The sequence below is a fragment of the Lampetra planeri genome, chromosome 45 (genome assembly GCF_965212315.1).
Source record: "Lampetra planeri chromosome 45, kcLamPlan1.2.h2, whole genome shotgun sequence".
NCBI lineage: Eukaryota > Metazoa > Chordata > Hyperoartia > Petromyzontiformes > Petromyzontidae > Lampetra > Lampetra planeri.
Window position 1 is genome coordinate 7,645,048 of NC_136151.1, and position 15,508 is coordinate 7,660,555.

At 44.7% G+C, this 15,508-nt stretch overlaps 1 protein-coding gene across 3 annotated transcripts in view; it reads left to right on the top strand.

Annotated features, from left to right (window-relative positions):
• LOC144733091 (E3 ubiquitin-protein ligase TRIM11-like) overlaps nt 1-15,508 on the top strand; it is a 33,811-nt gene continuing 18,303 nt past the window's right edge. The window contains exons 1-5 of one of the 3 annotated variants that reach the window (XM_078614827.1): nt 1-632; nt 895-990; nt 11,492-11,725; nt 12,572-12,594; nt 13,338-13,438. In XM_078614827.1, coding sequence (XP_078470953.1) covers nt 75-632; nt 895-990; nt 11,492-11,725; nt 12,572-12,594; nt 13,338-13,438 — 1,012 coding nt within the window. In that variant the 5' untranslated portion in view covers nt 1-74. The remainder of the gene's footprint in view (nt 633-894; nt 991-11,491; nt 11,726-12,571; nt 12,595-13,337; nt 13,439-15,508) is intronic. The other 2 variants (XM_078614828.1, XM_078614829.1) reach the window with 2 other exon arrangements.

Consider the following 15,508-nt stretch of genomic DNA (forward strand, 5'->3'; position numbering starts at 1 on the left):
TGTGAGCAGCTGCTGCTGCGATAGCTCCTCTGTGAGCCGCGGCGAGCGACTGAGTCCGAGTGAAGCCATGGGCCATGGCGAGCGCGTCTCCCAGTGATTGTGTCGACAGTGAGCTGAGCTGCCCCATCTGCCTGCGCACGTTTGACTGCCCCTCCACGCTGAGCTGCGGACACTCGTTCTGCCTCCGGTGTCTGGACGGTGCCTGGGAGAGAGCGAGCAGCTTCAGCTGCCCGCAGTGCCGAGCGGCCTTCCCTGAGCGACCCCAGCTGAAAAAGAACGTGGCGCTCGCCAACCTGGTGGAGCAGCTCAGAGTTGGAGATAGAATGGCCGCAATTGTCTTCTGTGACGGCTGTGGTGATGGGGAGACTCCTGCAGTGAAGACCTGCCTCAGGTGTGAGATGTCCCTGTGTGAGTCCCACCTGAAGCCTCATCTGAAAACCCCCAAGTTGATAGACCACGTCCTGGTGGCTCCTATTGTCAACCTGGAGGAGCGAAGATGCCAGCAGCATGGAGACCCTTACAGGTTCTTCTGCAAGCAGGACAGGGGCCTGGCCTGCACGGTTTGCACCATCGCAGGAGACCATAGAGGACATGATGTCATCACGCTGGAGAAAGAGCACGAAACACGGAAGGTGAGGCGCCATACATAGAGTGAGAACCACTCAGGTGCAGACAAACGATACCACAACTAGAGCTAATAGACGCTGGGTATAACGATATGGGATGTAAATCATCAGTGTGGGCCAATTCCCTCTCCACTGTCCCTTGCCTTTCAGACTGTTCAGTCAGTAGAAGCTGACTTACTGGCCATCACAGTGGATGGCTGTGTGGAGTGGGGCTGAGAGGGGGCCGCTCAACGAGTGGAATCTCCTCTAGTGACTTCTTCTCTTACAGAGTGGAGTCGAAGAGGAGACGCGAGCGGTGGAGGAGAAGAGGAAAAAGGCGGAGGTGTCCGTGGGACAGATGAAGGCCGCTCACAAGGACGTGCAGGTAACACGTGTGGGCTCTGTGACCCTGTGACCTCCACCCTGCGTGGAGTCTGTGACTCCCTGTGAGGAAAATTCCGTAGATCCAAGTGAAATGTTGTTAGTCTTGAGTCAATGTGTAAAACGGTGCAGGATATTGCAGTGTTATGGCTATGGGTGCTTGAAATGTATATTTAAACAAATGCAACATTTATTTTAAAAAGTTCATATCTCGTGAGACTGCAACGCATTTTTCAGGCTAATTCAAATGACTTGCAATGGGTGAGATAAACAAGCACAGTATGGTGCAACGACTGCATTGGATTAAAAACCAACAAATAAAACAAATACAATTAGGATCAAAATATTACTAGAAATCGGCGGTTAAATTTTACAACGCGAGATGCGACCTTGAAGAGATATGCCTGGCGTTACGAAATGGAGCGGATATTGGAATGTGGTTCAGTTTGTGCAACTTGTGGGTTGGGGTAGAGCGATCTGACATGCACTGTCACGCTTCGTAGGCTTCAGAATTGTATTACCCGATCCTCAACAACTACCCTGCAGGGTGTGGTAATCAAATAGCGTGCTACTCGCAATAACATCACCGGGTCACAACTCTCCTTGGTCAGCAGGGACAATACTGCACACAGGTTCACCCGATCAGAATGCACGTGTTCACATAGAGTACACCATAATATGGTCGTGCACTCACGGCAGTGTGTAGTAAGAGTGTTTTCTTAAAAAAATACTATACAGAGTTCGTACATCTCATAGAGCATGCAGTTAAAGATGGGTTATTTTTATTAACCAAATCTATGTTTATTTTACCAGGTAAGGGCTACTGAGCTATAAACCATTTTTTTCTAAAGTTACCTGGCTGTCATAAATGATAGTCCAACGAATGGGCTTATCACGTAGGCAATTATTGCAGCCAAATACTATTAACGCGTGATGTTGATTCTAAATGTGGAGGGAAAACCCAGAGGACCCAGATAAAAATCCACGGAACACGCAGTCTCCAAATATACAATAGGCGTCAGAGTCAGGATCAACCCACGATGTCCTGCAAACCCGGCGAGGTGGTTAACATCTCGCCACCGTGGCACCCAGTAGCCCTCCCACAGAGCAGATTCTCTCAGACTTCCACCCACCAGTCATCCACAGTTGCACCTCCAACAGAGGCTGGAAACTCAGCGGAGACGAGACTCCCTCCCCTTTCCGTGAGCACTCCTCCGCCGTGGCTCTTGCCGATTGCTCCCACGGTGTCATCTCGCGGGCTTCTTGCCAGCGTGGTCCCACTCCGTGGAGTCTCGCCTGGTCCTGCCTGAAAGTTATTGTCCACTAGACACAGACCTGAGTTGGTGTCGTGTCTCCGGGCTCCTGAAAAGCTACGAGGATAGATATGCAGTGGGGTAGGGGGATTAAAGATGCCAAGGTACATTATGCGAGCCCTTTGATCTTGTCCTTCCTGTCCATTGTGTGAATTGGCATGTTCCGTTTACATGACAACCCTTGCTAAATTTCGATTTAAAGCTTTCGTGACTGCAGGGATTCATCTTCTTGGTTCTTTCGGTAAAGTAAAATAGAAGGGAAATAATAAAATAATAAAAATAAAACATCATAAAATAATTCTCATGACGTTTCGGCCACAACGCAAGCAGCCGTCCTCAGGTGAAGAACAGGTCTGTCAGAAAGACAACGTCTGAATGAACACCACCAGGCTTGGCAGCGTATATTTAAGCTGGGTTGGAGGGGAAAGAGCGCCTTGACAAAGGAATTTGAATATCAAGAGGAATTTAGCATATTTATGGGAAATGCAGATATGGGATTAGTCACTACTTGTGGAATGCGTAGAAGGTGGGCGGGGGGTTTCAAAGTCACATTATGCCCGTGCATTATGCAGGATTAGCAGCATCAAAGGGAGGGAGTAGGGTTAGCATTAATAAAAGGGAAGGAATGTTAATAATATGGAGCTGCAGCAGCTAAACCACCACGTAAAAAACTAAAATATAAACTACATCAGTATCATCAATATACTAAATATACTCTCCAATAAGCTGAGCTACTAACAGTAAGTCATACATTACAATTCTATGTCGCAAAAAATATAATATGCCTCCAGCTAAACTTTTTTCTCTTACATCACACGGGTCTACCCCGTACTATATACTGCCATAGACAAACCCAACATTAAATGATATACTGTATTACTATACACCACCCTATACGTTGTAATATTACACTGTATTATTCTAACCACCCTACTGTATACCACACTGCTGTATATTCACTATACAATTACGATACTACATATTACCTTATACATTATATTAAACATTACACTTTTATACTATTTATTATTATACAATCTGCTATACACTATACCATTGACCGTCGCGTGAAAGGTACTAAGAGGAAGCACCGAAATATATCAATGGGAGAGTGGTGGTAGGAAACTTGTAGTTGAGCAAAGAATCCATTCCCTTCTTGGTTCTTTCGGTAAAGTCACGTAGAAGGGAAGTAATAAAATAATAAAAATAAAACATAATAAAATGAAATAATTCTCACGACGTTTCGGCTACAACGCAAGCAGCCGTCTTCAGGTGAAGAATGAGACACTACCAAGCTAGGAGCTTATATATAAACTGGGTTGGAGGTGGAAGAGCGCCTTAACAAAAAAGAATGTGCATATGAAGAGGAATTTAGCATATTCATGGAGAATGCGTAGGAGGTGGGCGGGGGGGGTTTCAAAGGCATATTATGCCCATGCATTATGCAGGATCAACAGCACCAAGGGGGGGTGCAGGGAGTAGCATTAACAAAGGAAAGGAATGTTATTGATATGTAGCTGCAGTTACTAAACAACCACGTAGAAAACTAAAGTATAAACTACATAAAAAACTAAAGTATAAACTGCATAGCACCATCAGTATACTTACTATACTCTACAATAAGCTGAGTTACTAACAGCAAGTAATACATTACAATTCTACGTCGTAAAAGTTATATAGTATGCTTCCATCTAAACTTTATTCTCTTACATCACACGAGCATATACCGTACTATATACTGCCATAGATAAACCCAACATTAAATTATATACTGTATTACTATGAACCACCCTATACTTTATACATTTCAACATAACACTATGTATTATTCTACCCACCCTAATGTGTATCGAAATGGTTTATTACGTCCTTCCAATGATTGCTAAGCCAGAATCCATCTTCTCGGTTAAAATTGTCTCTGTGTTTGTATATGTGGATCGCCTCATGAACGAATCTCTGCAAGCCATCTGGCTATCATGAGAGATTCGTTCATGAGGCGATCCACATATACAAACACAGAGACAATTTTAACCGAGAAGATGGATTCTGGCTTAGCAATCATTGGAAGGACGTAATAAACCATTTCGATACACATTAGGGTGGGTAGAATAATACATAGTGTTATGTTGAAATGTATAAAGTATAGGGTGGTTTATAGTAATACAGTATATAATTTAATGTTGGGTTTATCTATGGCAGTATATAGTACGGTATATGCTCGTGTGATGTAAGAGAATAAAGTTTAGATGGAAGCATATTATATAATTTTTACGACGTAGAATTGTAATGTATTACTTGCTGTTAGTAACTCATCTTCTTAGGTTTTTTCGGTAAAGTCACGTAGGTAAAACATCAAAATGAATGAAAATAAAATAAAATAAAAAATCACGACGTTTCGGAGGCAACACAAGTCTCCGTCATCAGGTGGGACCGTCACAGCCAGATTAGCTGCATCAAGTGAGGCAATGATTCAAGATGTAATCCCTTAAAAGCGAGTTGAGGGGGGGAGGAGAGGGAGGGGGGAGCTCATCAGACTATGGTAGCCAATGAATGGAACGTATCGGGAGGGAGGGGGGGCGAGGCCAAAAGGGTGGGCGACGGCGTGCAAGCGATTGTGCGCAAGCGGCTAATTACTGCACACGCCAACACAATGGAGCGATTATGCGCAAGCGGCCAACTGCCGCACATGCCAACACAATGGGCAGAGAGGGGGAGGGAAGCTCTAATACACATGATAGACAAAAGAACGAAAATGCCCATGTTAATACCAATGCTGGCTGAACAATGAAGAGAGTACTGTTAAAAAATAACTGGGGATGTTAACACTCGGTAAAGTAAAGTAAAATAGTGCCTGTCAGATAAGATGGTCCAAAAAATTGTAATTAAGTCTTTTTTGCGTGGTTGATAACATCTTTCCAATGATTACTAAGTTTGTACCCATCATCACGGTTGAAATTATGTCTGTGTTTGTATATTTGTATGGCTTCGTGTACAAACCTTTGATGGTAGCCGGGAGGTTTGCAGAGAACCTTGGTCTCGGAAAAGACAATTTCATGAGAGCCCACCGAGTTGTAGCAATGATCGGCAACGGCAGAAGAATCATTTCTGCCGTGTTTCAGATCTGACTTGTGCTCGCGGACACGATCAGAAACATGACGTTTCGTTTCTCCAATGTAGCAATCACCACAAATGCAACTCAATTTGTAGACTCCAGGATACTGTAAGTCAGGAACGACATCCTTCACAGATGGAATCAGATCACGGATTTTATGCACTGTACTGAATCGGACTTGGATCTTATGTTTGTTTAGAATTTTGGAGATCTTTTTGGTCATGCCAGCTATGTATGGTAACGTGATGGTTTTGGTCGGAGTTTCATGTGGCTGTTTCTGTGTGGTGGGAGAGACAGCTTGGCTGATAGTACGGTCAGAGTATCCGTTCATCCTGAGGGCCCGATGTACATGTCTTAATTCACCAGTCAGGTGGTGTTTGTCAGAAATGCCATGGGCTCTGTGGTATAGCGTTTTGATGAGAGAATTCTTTTGAGATGGGTGGTGGTGGGAATCCGGTTTCAAGTAGGAATCTGTGTGGGTGGCTTTTCTGTAGACAGAATGTCCCAAGGATCCGTCAGGCCTCCTCTCAAACAGAATATCCAAGAATGGTAGTTTACCGTCTTTCTCCACTTCCATGGTGAATCTGATGGATGGGTGTCTGGAATTGATGTGGTCCAAGAAGTGGTTCAATGCTGGGAGGCCATGTGGCCAGATGACGAAAGTGTCATCCACATACCTCTTCCACAGGGAAGGACGTAGGGTGGATGTCTGGATGGCGTCTGATTCAAACTTTTCCATGAACATGTTGGCTATAACTGGTGACAAAGGGGAGCCCATAGGGGTACCCTCATTCTGTTTGTAGAAGGTGCCATTCCAGGTAAAATAGGTGTTGGTGAGGCAATGCCTAACCAGCGCAGGTGCATCAGAATTCAATCCATGTTGGACTAAGTCCTCAATTATTGTTAGGGTGTCTGGTACTGGGACTTTGGTAAACAAAGATACTACATCAAAGCTGACGAGGATGTCATCAGGAGAGAGTACCATGTCCTTAACCATAGAGACTAATTGGGTTGAGTTGAGTACTGCCGAAGAGGTCTTGCCTGTGAAAGGGAGCAGAGTATCTGATAGAAAACGGGCTAGTTTGTACGTAGGAGAGTTTATCGTCGACACAATGGGTCGTAGCGGGGTGCCTTCCTTATGGATTTTGGGAAGACCATAGAGTCTGGGAGGTCTTGCAGCCGATGGTTTTAGAGAGGGACGTTTGCTTGGTTCGATTAGGGAAGTCGAACTCGTGATGATACTGTTGGTTTTCGTCGTTAGGCTTTTAGTGGGATATATACCAGTAGAGGATATGATTTCCCAGATTGATGTAGCCCTCAGAGGCATAGGACACATCCATGCGGATGTAGCAAGAGCTGAAATAGCTACGATTCTTAAGAATGCTAAGAAACCCACTAGTAACATCAGCAAAAACGAACGCTCTGAACTCGCAGACCTAAAAAAGAGAGATGATATAGTCATCCTCTCGGCAGACAAGGGCAATGCTACGGTCATCATGGATAAAGATTCATACAACAACAAAATCCTGGACCTTCTTAATGATGGGAGTTACTCCAAAATTAAAAACGATCCCACTAAAAGCCTAACGACGAAAACCAACAGTATCATCACGAGTTCGACTTCCCTAATCGAACCAAGCAAACGTCCCTCTCTAAAACCATCGGCTGCAAGACCTCCCAGACTCTATGGTCTTCCCAAAATCCATAAGGAAGGCACCCCGCTACGACCCATTGTGTCGACGATAAACTCTCCTACGTACAAACTAGCCCGTTTTCTATCAGATACTCTGCTCCCTTTCACAGGCAAGACCTCTTCGGCAGTACTCAACTCAACCCAATTAGTCTCTATGGTTAAGGACATGGTACTCTCTCCTGATGACATCCTCGTCAGCTTTGATGTAGTATCTTTGTTTACCAAAGTCCCAGTACCAGACACCCTAACAATAATTGAGGACTTAGTCCAACATGGATTGAATTCTGATGCACCTGCGCTGGTTAGGCATTGCCTCACCAACACCTATTTTACCTGGAATGGCACCTTCTACAAACAGAATGAGGGTACCCCTATGGGCTCCCCTTTGTCACCAGTTATAGCCAACATGTTCATGGAAAAGTTTGAATCAGACGCCATCCAGACATCCACCCTACGTCCTTCCCTGTGGAAGAGGTATGTGGATGACACTTTCGTCATCTGGCCACATGGCCTCCCAGCATTGAACCACTTCTTGGACCACATCAATTCCAGACACCCATCCATCAGATTCACCATGGAAGTGGAGAAAGACGGTAAACTACCATTCTTGGATATTCTGTTTGAGAGGAGGCCTGACGGATCCTTGGGACATTCTGTCTACAGAAAAGCCACCCACACAGATTCCTACTTGAAACCGGATTCCCACCACCACCCATCTCAAAAGAATTCTCTCATCAAAACGCTATACCACAGAGCCCATGGCATTTCTGACAAACACCACCTGACTGGTGAATTAAGACATGTACATCGGGCCCTCAGGATGAACGGATACTCTGACCGTACTATCAGCCAAGCTGTCTCTCCCACCACACAGAAATAGCCACATGAAACTCCGACCAAAACCATCACGTTACCATACATAGCTGGCGTGACCAAAAAGATCTCCAAAATTCTAAACAAACATAAGATCCAAGTCCGATTCAGTACAGTGCATAAAATCCGTGATCTGATTCCATCTGTGAAGGATGTCGTTCCTGACTTACAGTATCCTGGAGTCTACAAATTGAGTTGCATTTGTGGTGATTGCTACATTGGAGAAACGTCATGTTTCTGATCGTGTCCGCGAGCACAAGTCAGATCTGAAACACGGCAGAACTGATTCTTCTGCCGTTGCCGATCATTGCTACAACTCGGTGGGCTCTCATGAAATTGTCTTTTCCGAGACCAAGGTTCTCTGCAAACCTCCCGGCTACCATCAAAGGTTTGTACACGAAGCCATACAAATATACAAACACAGACATAATTTCAACCGTGATGATGGGTACAAACTTAGTAATCATTGGAAAGATGTTATCAACCACGCAAAAAAGACTTAATTACAATTTTTTGGACCATCTTATCTGACAGGCACTATTTTACTTTACTTTACCGAGTGTTAACATCCCCAGTTATTTTTTAACAGTACTCTCTTCATTGTTCAGCCAGCATTGGTATTAACATGGGCATTTTCGTTCTTTTGTCTATCATGTGTATTAGAGCTTCCCTCCCCCTCTCTGCCCATTGTGTTGGCGTGTGCGGCAGTTGGCCGCTTGCGCATAATCGCTCCATTGTGTTGGCGTGTGCAGTAATTAGCCGCTTGCGCACAATCGCTTGCACGCCGTCGCCCACCCTTTTGGCCTCGCCCCCCCTCCCTCCCGATACGTTCCATTCATTGGCTACCATAGTCTGATGAGCTCCCCCCTCCCTCTCCTCCCCCCCTCAACTCGCTTTTAAGGGATTACATCTTGAATCATTGCCTCACTTGATGTAGCTAATCTGGCTGTGACGGTCGCACCTGATGACGGAGACTTGTGTTGCCTCCGAAACGTCGTGATTTTTTATTTTATTTTATTTTATTTTCATTCATTTTGATGTTTTACCTACGTGACTTTACCGAAAAAACCTAAGAAGATGATTCCTTGCAGTCACGAAAGCTTCAAATCTAGAGTTAGTAACTCAGCTTATTGTAGAGTATAGTAAGTATACTGATGGTGCTATGCAGTTTATACTTTAATTTTTTATGTAGTTTATACTTTAGTTTTCTACGTGGTTGTTTAGTAACTGCAGCTACATATCAATAACATTCCTTTCCTTTGTTAATGCTACTCCCTGCACCCCCCCTTGGTGCTGTTGATCCTGCATAATGCATGGGCATAATATGCCTTTGAAACCCCCCCGCCCACCTCCTACGCATTCTCCATGAATATGCTAAATTCCTCTTCATATGCACATTCTTTTTTGTTAAGGCGCTCTTCCACCTCCAACCCAGTTTATATATAAGCTCCTAGCTTGGTAGTGTCTCATTCTTCACCTGAAGACGGCTGCTTGCGTTGTAGCCGAAACGTCGTGAGAATTATTTCATTTTATTATGTTTTATTTTTATTATTTTATTACTTCCCTTCTACGTGACTTTACCGAAAGAACCAAGAAGATGAATCCCTGCAGTCACGAAAGCTTTAAATCGAAAAATCCATTCCCTGTGGAGAAACCCTTACTAGTTGGCTGTATCGGGTGGTGGCGGGTTTTAACGACACTAATATATTTACATGATTTAACCGGAAAAAACCCCTCTATTATGAAATCAATTCTTACCACCCGAACACTGAAGCCAACTCCCAAGTCAAACCTGGGAAGTTGTCAACCCTAATGAGGAGGAACTAAGTATGGCCACACTAGCCTCATTGGTTAGCACGATGTTGGGAAGCCTTCATCCAGAGGTGTATTGATAATGATCTGCAAATTATTAATACAATCAATAAGCACACAAGTCGCCTACTTAAGAGATCCGTCTGCATTTGGTAATGCATAATTTTATCACCATTGATTCAGTATATGCAAACTCTGGACCTGCTTTGACATGGAGTATCCCATTAGCAGTGTCAGGCTCGCTTGAATCAATGCTGATGACCTGCCAAAAATTATAGGCAATTAGCCTATTTTGTATATGGATCTTAATGAGACGCAAAATTATATGATGCATGAACCTCTCCAGAGTTTCCTGTACTGAATCAATACTTCTTAAATTATGTACTCTCAGTTTGTGGGGCTGATGGGATGTTTCTTATTTGCATAAGTTTTACATAGAGACATATCTGAAGATGTCGTGTCTGATTATCTGTTTGTATTAATATTCTCCACAACATGGTTATATTGTGTAAATTATTTATACCACCAGGTGACTTGGTGCCCTCTTTTACAGCAGCATTTGCTTTGCAATGGAAATCTATGCAGGTGACAACAAAACAACAAGCGTATAGAGATATCATTGAAGTCATCAAATGTAGACGCAATTACGTAATTATCTTTGTCATTAAAATGTACGACACCGGTACTCAATCACGAATGCACGATACATTCATGCGAACTGAAATACAATTAAACAGGTTTTAAATCTCCATAACGTATACATTGTGTCTGATTTATAGTGGTTCCTGCATTCACTGTTGTGACGAACATTTTGTACAAATGGACAGTGGATAATAATAATTGTAATTTATTGTTTTCTGGGAGAGAGTTAATAAGTGTGCGAGAGATCACCATATGGGTATAGAGTATTTATAGGAGGGGGAGGAGCTTAGACGTGGAGAGCCAGGCACTCTATATAAGGAAAGACCACGTGACCCACAATTTTGCGAAGAAGAATTCAACGGGAGCCACGTTCGTTGCCAGACGAAGGGACAGCTTCCACAGGAAACTTGTCAAGAAAAGAGCTTTTAAGGTGTCAGCCGGATGGCACATCATCTCACTCCGGTCCACTTACACTCGGAGGGTAGTAAATAAACACACTGATGTGCAATACACAGAATGACCGCAAGAGCGCAGAAGTGTGGTCACCACATCTACGCCTCTATATAAGGAACAAAACAGGTGGACTTCTCCACAAAGCTGGCTGTCGCCTGATGAAGCTAGTTTTAATTACTGGCGAAACGTCATACTCAGATTGTAAATGTTGTGGCTTGGCTCTCCAACAAACCAGTGTGCTGTACTAGTGACGAATTGGCATGTTCTGTTTACGTGACAACCCTTACTTGTTGGCTGTGTCGGGTGGTGATGGGTTTTAACGACACATTTATATATCTACGCGATCTAACCCAAAACAAATCTTTTATGGATGATATTGGTCGCGAAAGCCTACGTGTTAAACCAGGAATTGATTTGTAATGAAATGTGGTCGTATTGGCTTGAACTTCATTACACTATACTGCATGGTTTAGATAAACCTGGGCCAACTATTAAATATGCCTGGGTTTAGTCTGTGGGAAAAGTAGCAAACCTACCTCCACTATCCCACCTGGTAATAGGGCTCTGAAAAAGTTAATTGATAGAATCCATCACACGCCCTTTGCAGGATTCCATGGCCCAGACCAAGGTTCGCATCGCAGGTGAGTTCACCCGCATGAGGGCGACGCTGAATGAGGACGAGAGGGCAGCTCTGGACCGCGTGGACGTGAAGGGGCGCGAGCTGCTGTCCCAGATCGAGGAGAACATCGCTCATTACGAGCGCGAGATCAGCGAGCTCCAGGAAGCAGCCATGCGCCTGCACGCTCTGCAGGAGGAGAGGGACTCGCTCACGTTCCTGCAGGTAGAGTGCTCGCAGAGCCTAGGCGAGTGTCCCAGTTTGACAGAGTCCTCAGACTCCTGGCTAAAGGGTTCACGTATATTAACACATCTATGTGTGTGTGTGTTCAACCACGGTTGCCGAGCACAGGCCCCAAGGTTTGGAACAAAAAGTGACTGGCTACTGACACCTTCGAACTTGTAAATAGAGACCAAGTGAGACATTTTCAAGGACGTTTAGTGTGAGGAAAGGAGAAAGAGAAATGTAGTGTCCTACCATACGGTGGTTAACCCTTTCCCATACTCTTAACGTCTGCAAGTTGCAGTGTGGGTTCCGTTCACCAATTAATATCGGAACACGCAAGCAATTAGCATACATTTTATTCAGAGAGGCATGGCGCCTTTGTTTTAAAACACATTGTAGTCACCGCAGAAAACGGTAGCGACTCGACCGCACTCTGCGATTGTGGGCGCCAAACTGTGCCAAACGCCCTCCTGCATGGCATTGTGGAAGCCTTGGTGCTGATAAAGTTACGACGTACACATACGTCATCGGAATCAGAAGAAAAACGTGTTATCCATACAGCACACGTACTGATAACAAAGGAAATGACTTGCCCACAAAGACAGATTCTGTGTGCATCTTCATCACATTAACACATTGTCAACAAGTTGTTTATTATCCAAGATCTCTTTCAATACCCTCGCAATTTACTCCTTTTGGTCACCATCCCATGAATGCTCTTCCCCTGCCTTCTATTCTCATCGTGTTTTACATCAATACAATAATACACTCTGATCACTCCTGTCTATCAATGGTTAAATTTATCTTATATTATGTATCAATCTCTGTCCCTTTTTTCTTCCACAGGGCCATATGAAGAAGACAGAGAGGTACCTTAGTGCACGAACACAGGCTGAGGCTGGGTTTGCTCACCATGTGAATGCGTTAGTAAGAGAGGGATTTGAAGAACCCAGAAATGTATCGGCGAGTGTTGCTGTGTCTATCCCCATGGCTGTCTGTCTGTCTCTCTCTCTCTCTCTCGCTAGGTCTTTGTGTGTCTCCTGTGTCCATGTCTTTGTTCAACCTCCTATGTTGGTCTCTACTAATATTGGTTTCTGCTACTGCATATCTAAGTTGTACCCCATGGTGGCAGAGTCCATTGTATAAGATCTTTACGTAAGAATGGCTATTGCCACCTAAATTCAGGGGGAGGGTATTATTGCAGAGTTTAGCAACATAGTGGCTGAGCGCAAGTGTTTCAGTGTCTTCTCCCTGTCTCACTGTGTCTGTGTATATATTTATTGTGTGCTTCAAACGCATCCATCTTCCTCTGTCCATAGTTGTGCAATATTCCTTAAGGACCCTGTACTCGTTCTCTGCAACGTTGACGTTTTTGTTTCGTTGTTGCCGTGCTAACGCACCACGGATCTCCTTTGTAAGATAGCCAGGCAACTGGCTAAGCGCGACCAACCGTGTAACAAATCTAAATAAACTTAAACACTACCTAGCCCACCTCCTGCAGGATTCTGCCTAAAGTCATCTACCCTGTGCTGTATCAGTGCTGTGTCTGCACTGTTTGTTGTTTACGTGTTGACACGTGCTCGTGTGACGTCCTCTCTTCCCGTGTGCTTAGGACTGAGCGCCCCCCACCGCCCGCTCCTCCGAGTGACTTGACTTTGGGTGACGTGAGCTGGCTGAGTGGAGTCATTGAGAAGCTCAAGCTGTCTGCACCATGTGAGTTCACATTCACACTGCCAATATACGTATGTATGTTTGTATGTTCAACTTATTTTCCACTGTACAGAGCCAACCGTGCTAATCAGAGGTCATACACGGACATATAGAATGAGACAACAGCAACCGCCATTTGTCACTAAGTGGTGGTTACTTCACCACGGTGCTAGTGCCAGGCTATGTGCACGTTAAGGGCACGTGAAGTGTCGAACGCCCGCTGACAGGTCACAGGACAAACCCAGGTGCCATGGGTCGACTGACTGAAATGACTGGCCGATGTACCACCTGTGCCCCCTACTGTGCCAAGGAGACAGACCAAAAGATAGAAACACACAAATAAATGAGGACATATATTGGTTTTTGCTTGTGGCAGATGGTATTTATCATCATTCCCCCAATGAGTTCATCAAACCTGGCTCAGTGTAAAGGGGAGGCCTGTGCTGTTGAAGCAGCCAAGCCCAAATAGCAGGGCCCTGGGTTCAAGCCCCATTTCTAACTCCTATCCAGGATAGCCAATGTCCTCAAGTGGGATGAGTCTAGCCTTAGCTTAATCTCCAATTACTGAACAACACATCCAATCCTCACAACTCATGGCACTCAATTAACTCTCAACCAGGGGTGAGGGCATCGATATCAGTGGTGGAGGTAGAGTGGAGCTCAATAACGTAGACAACTCAGCTTCTGTCGCACGGGAGTAATGACATCAACACCCTCATCATCATTCATGATCTATCCACTGCTGGATGAATGCCTCCACAAGTCATAATGTAGCTACTCCACATCTCATTTTACATATCTAGAGCACCTTTTATCTTAATGCGCTCACATCGTCGCTCCATCTCTCGGGCAAGCACTCACCATTGGCTGCCACTCCATCATTAGGGTCGACCACCAGACCTCGTCCGTTCTGGCGATGTGTCCCGCCTGAGCACTGCAAATTTGGTCATTTGTTTCCACTTTCCTCTGTCTTGTGCCAATATTCTCAAGTAGTGCCACATCTTTCTGGCACCAATCTCTTGTCTCATTCTGTGATAGGTCTTCCTCTATGAGTCTATGAATCCCTAATTGGTCTTTACGAGTCTCAGTTGGTATCTACGAGTCTCAAGGAGTATCTATAGCTCTCCATACATCTCTGGATCTGTGAGTCTCTATGGATCACTGAGTCTCTGAGTCTCTGACTCAATCATCATCACGATCCATTGGCAGATAGCCCGAAGTAGGTGTCCACTGCATATTTCGTAATTTGTTTCCACTTTCCTCTTGTTATCAGTAGTGCCAATATGCTCAAGTAGTGACCACATCTTTCGGGCACTAATCTCTTGTGATGTCGGCATCAAGCCATTCTCTAGCACCCCTACTTTTTTTTTACTTACCAAATGGTTTGGTGATGCTGGCGCCATGTCGGCATTGGTGCACAATCACAAATAACAAAACAACTCAACAGATTATTCAGAGCACACGCATATTTATACACGTTCACGACTATATTTTTACTTTTAAGGTACTCTTATTGATGAATGCAAGTTTTTTTACGTAGTCTTCTTAGTAGCTTATATTATGCTATCTAATTTGCCTGTGTTCCCTTCTGCACGGGCTCCTGTTTCTGTCTGTCAGTTATATTACAAGTGTGTACTTCTCCATCCTTATTTGCGCACTTTTCAGCTTTTGTTAAATCTCATTTGTATGTGTTGTGTGGTGTATGAAGACTCGGGAGGCAGAATTGCTAGTAAGGGCTTACGCCAGTTTATTAACACAAGGGGATAACACTACACACCAGAGGTAGGTGTCCCTACACTCGGCCCTTCACGCGGACCTCTGGCTCTATCTGCTGCTAGCCTTGGCTATCTCTTGGTTCTCTCACTCGAGTTGGGACGGGGGCTGAACCAACACTGCCCGACCGAGGAGAGCAGCACTCCACATAAACCTAGCTGGCTCTTGCAGACTTCTCTCAGCCCTACCCCTGGCTATCTCTTCAGACACTCTCCATCCCGGGCTCCAACAATGACCCCGCTTACGTCAACCCGATCCCCCTTAAGTACCCCGAGGTGACATGACATAATCGCGCCTCAC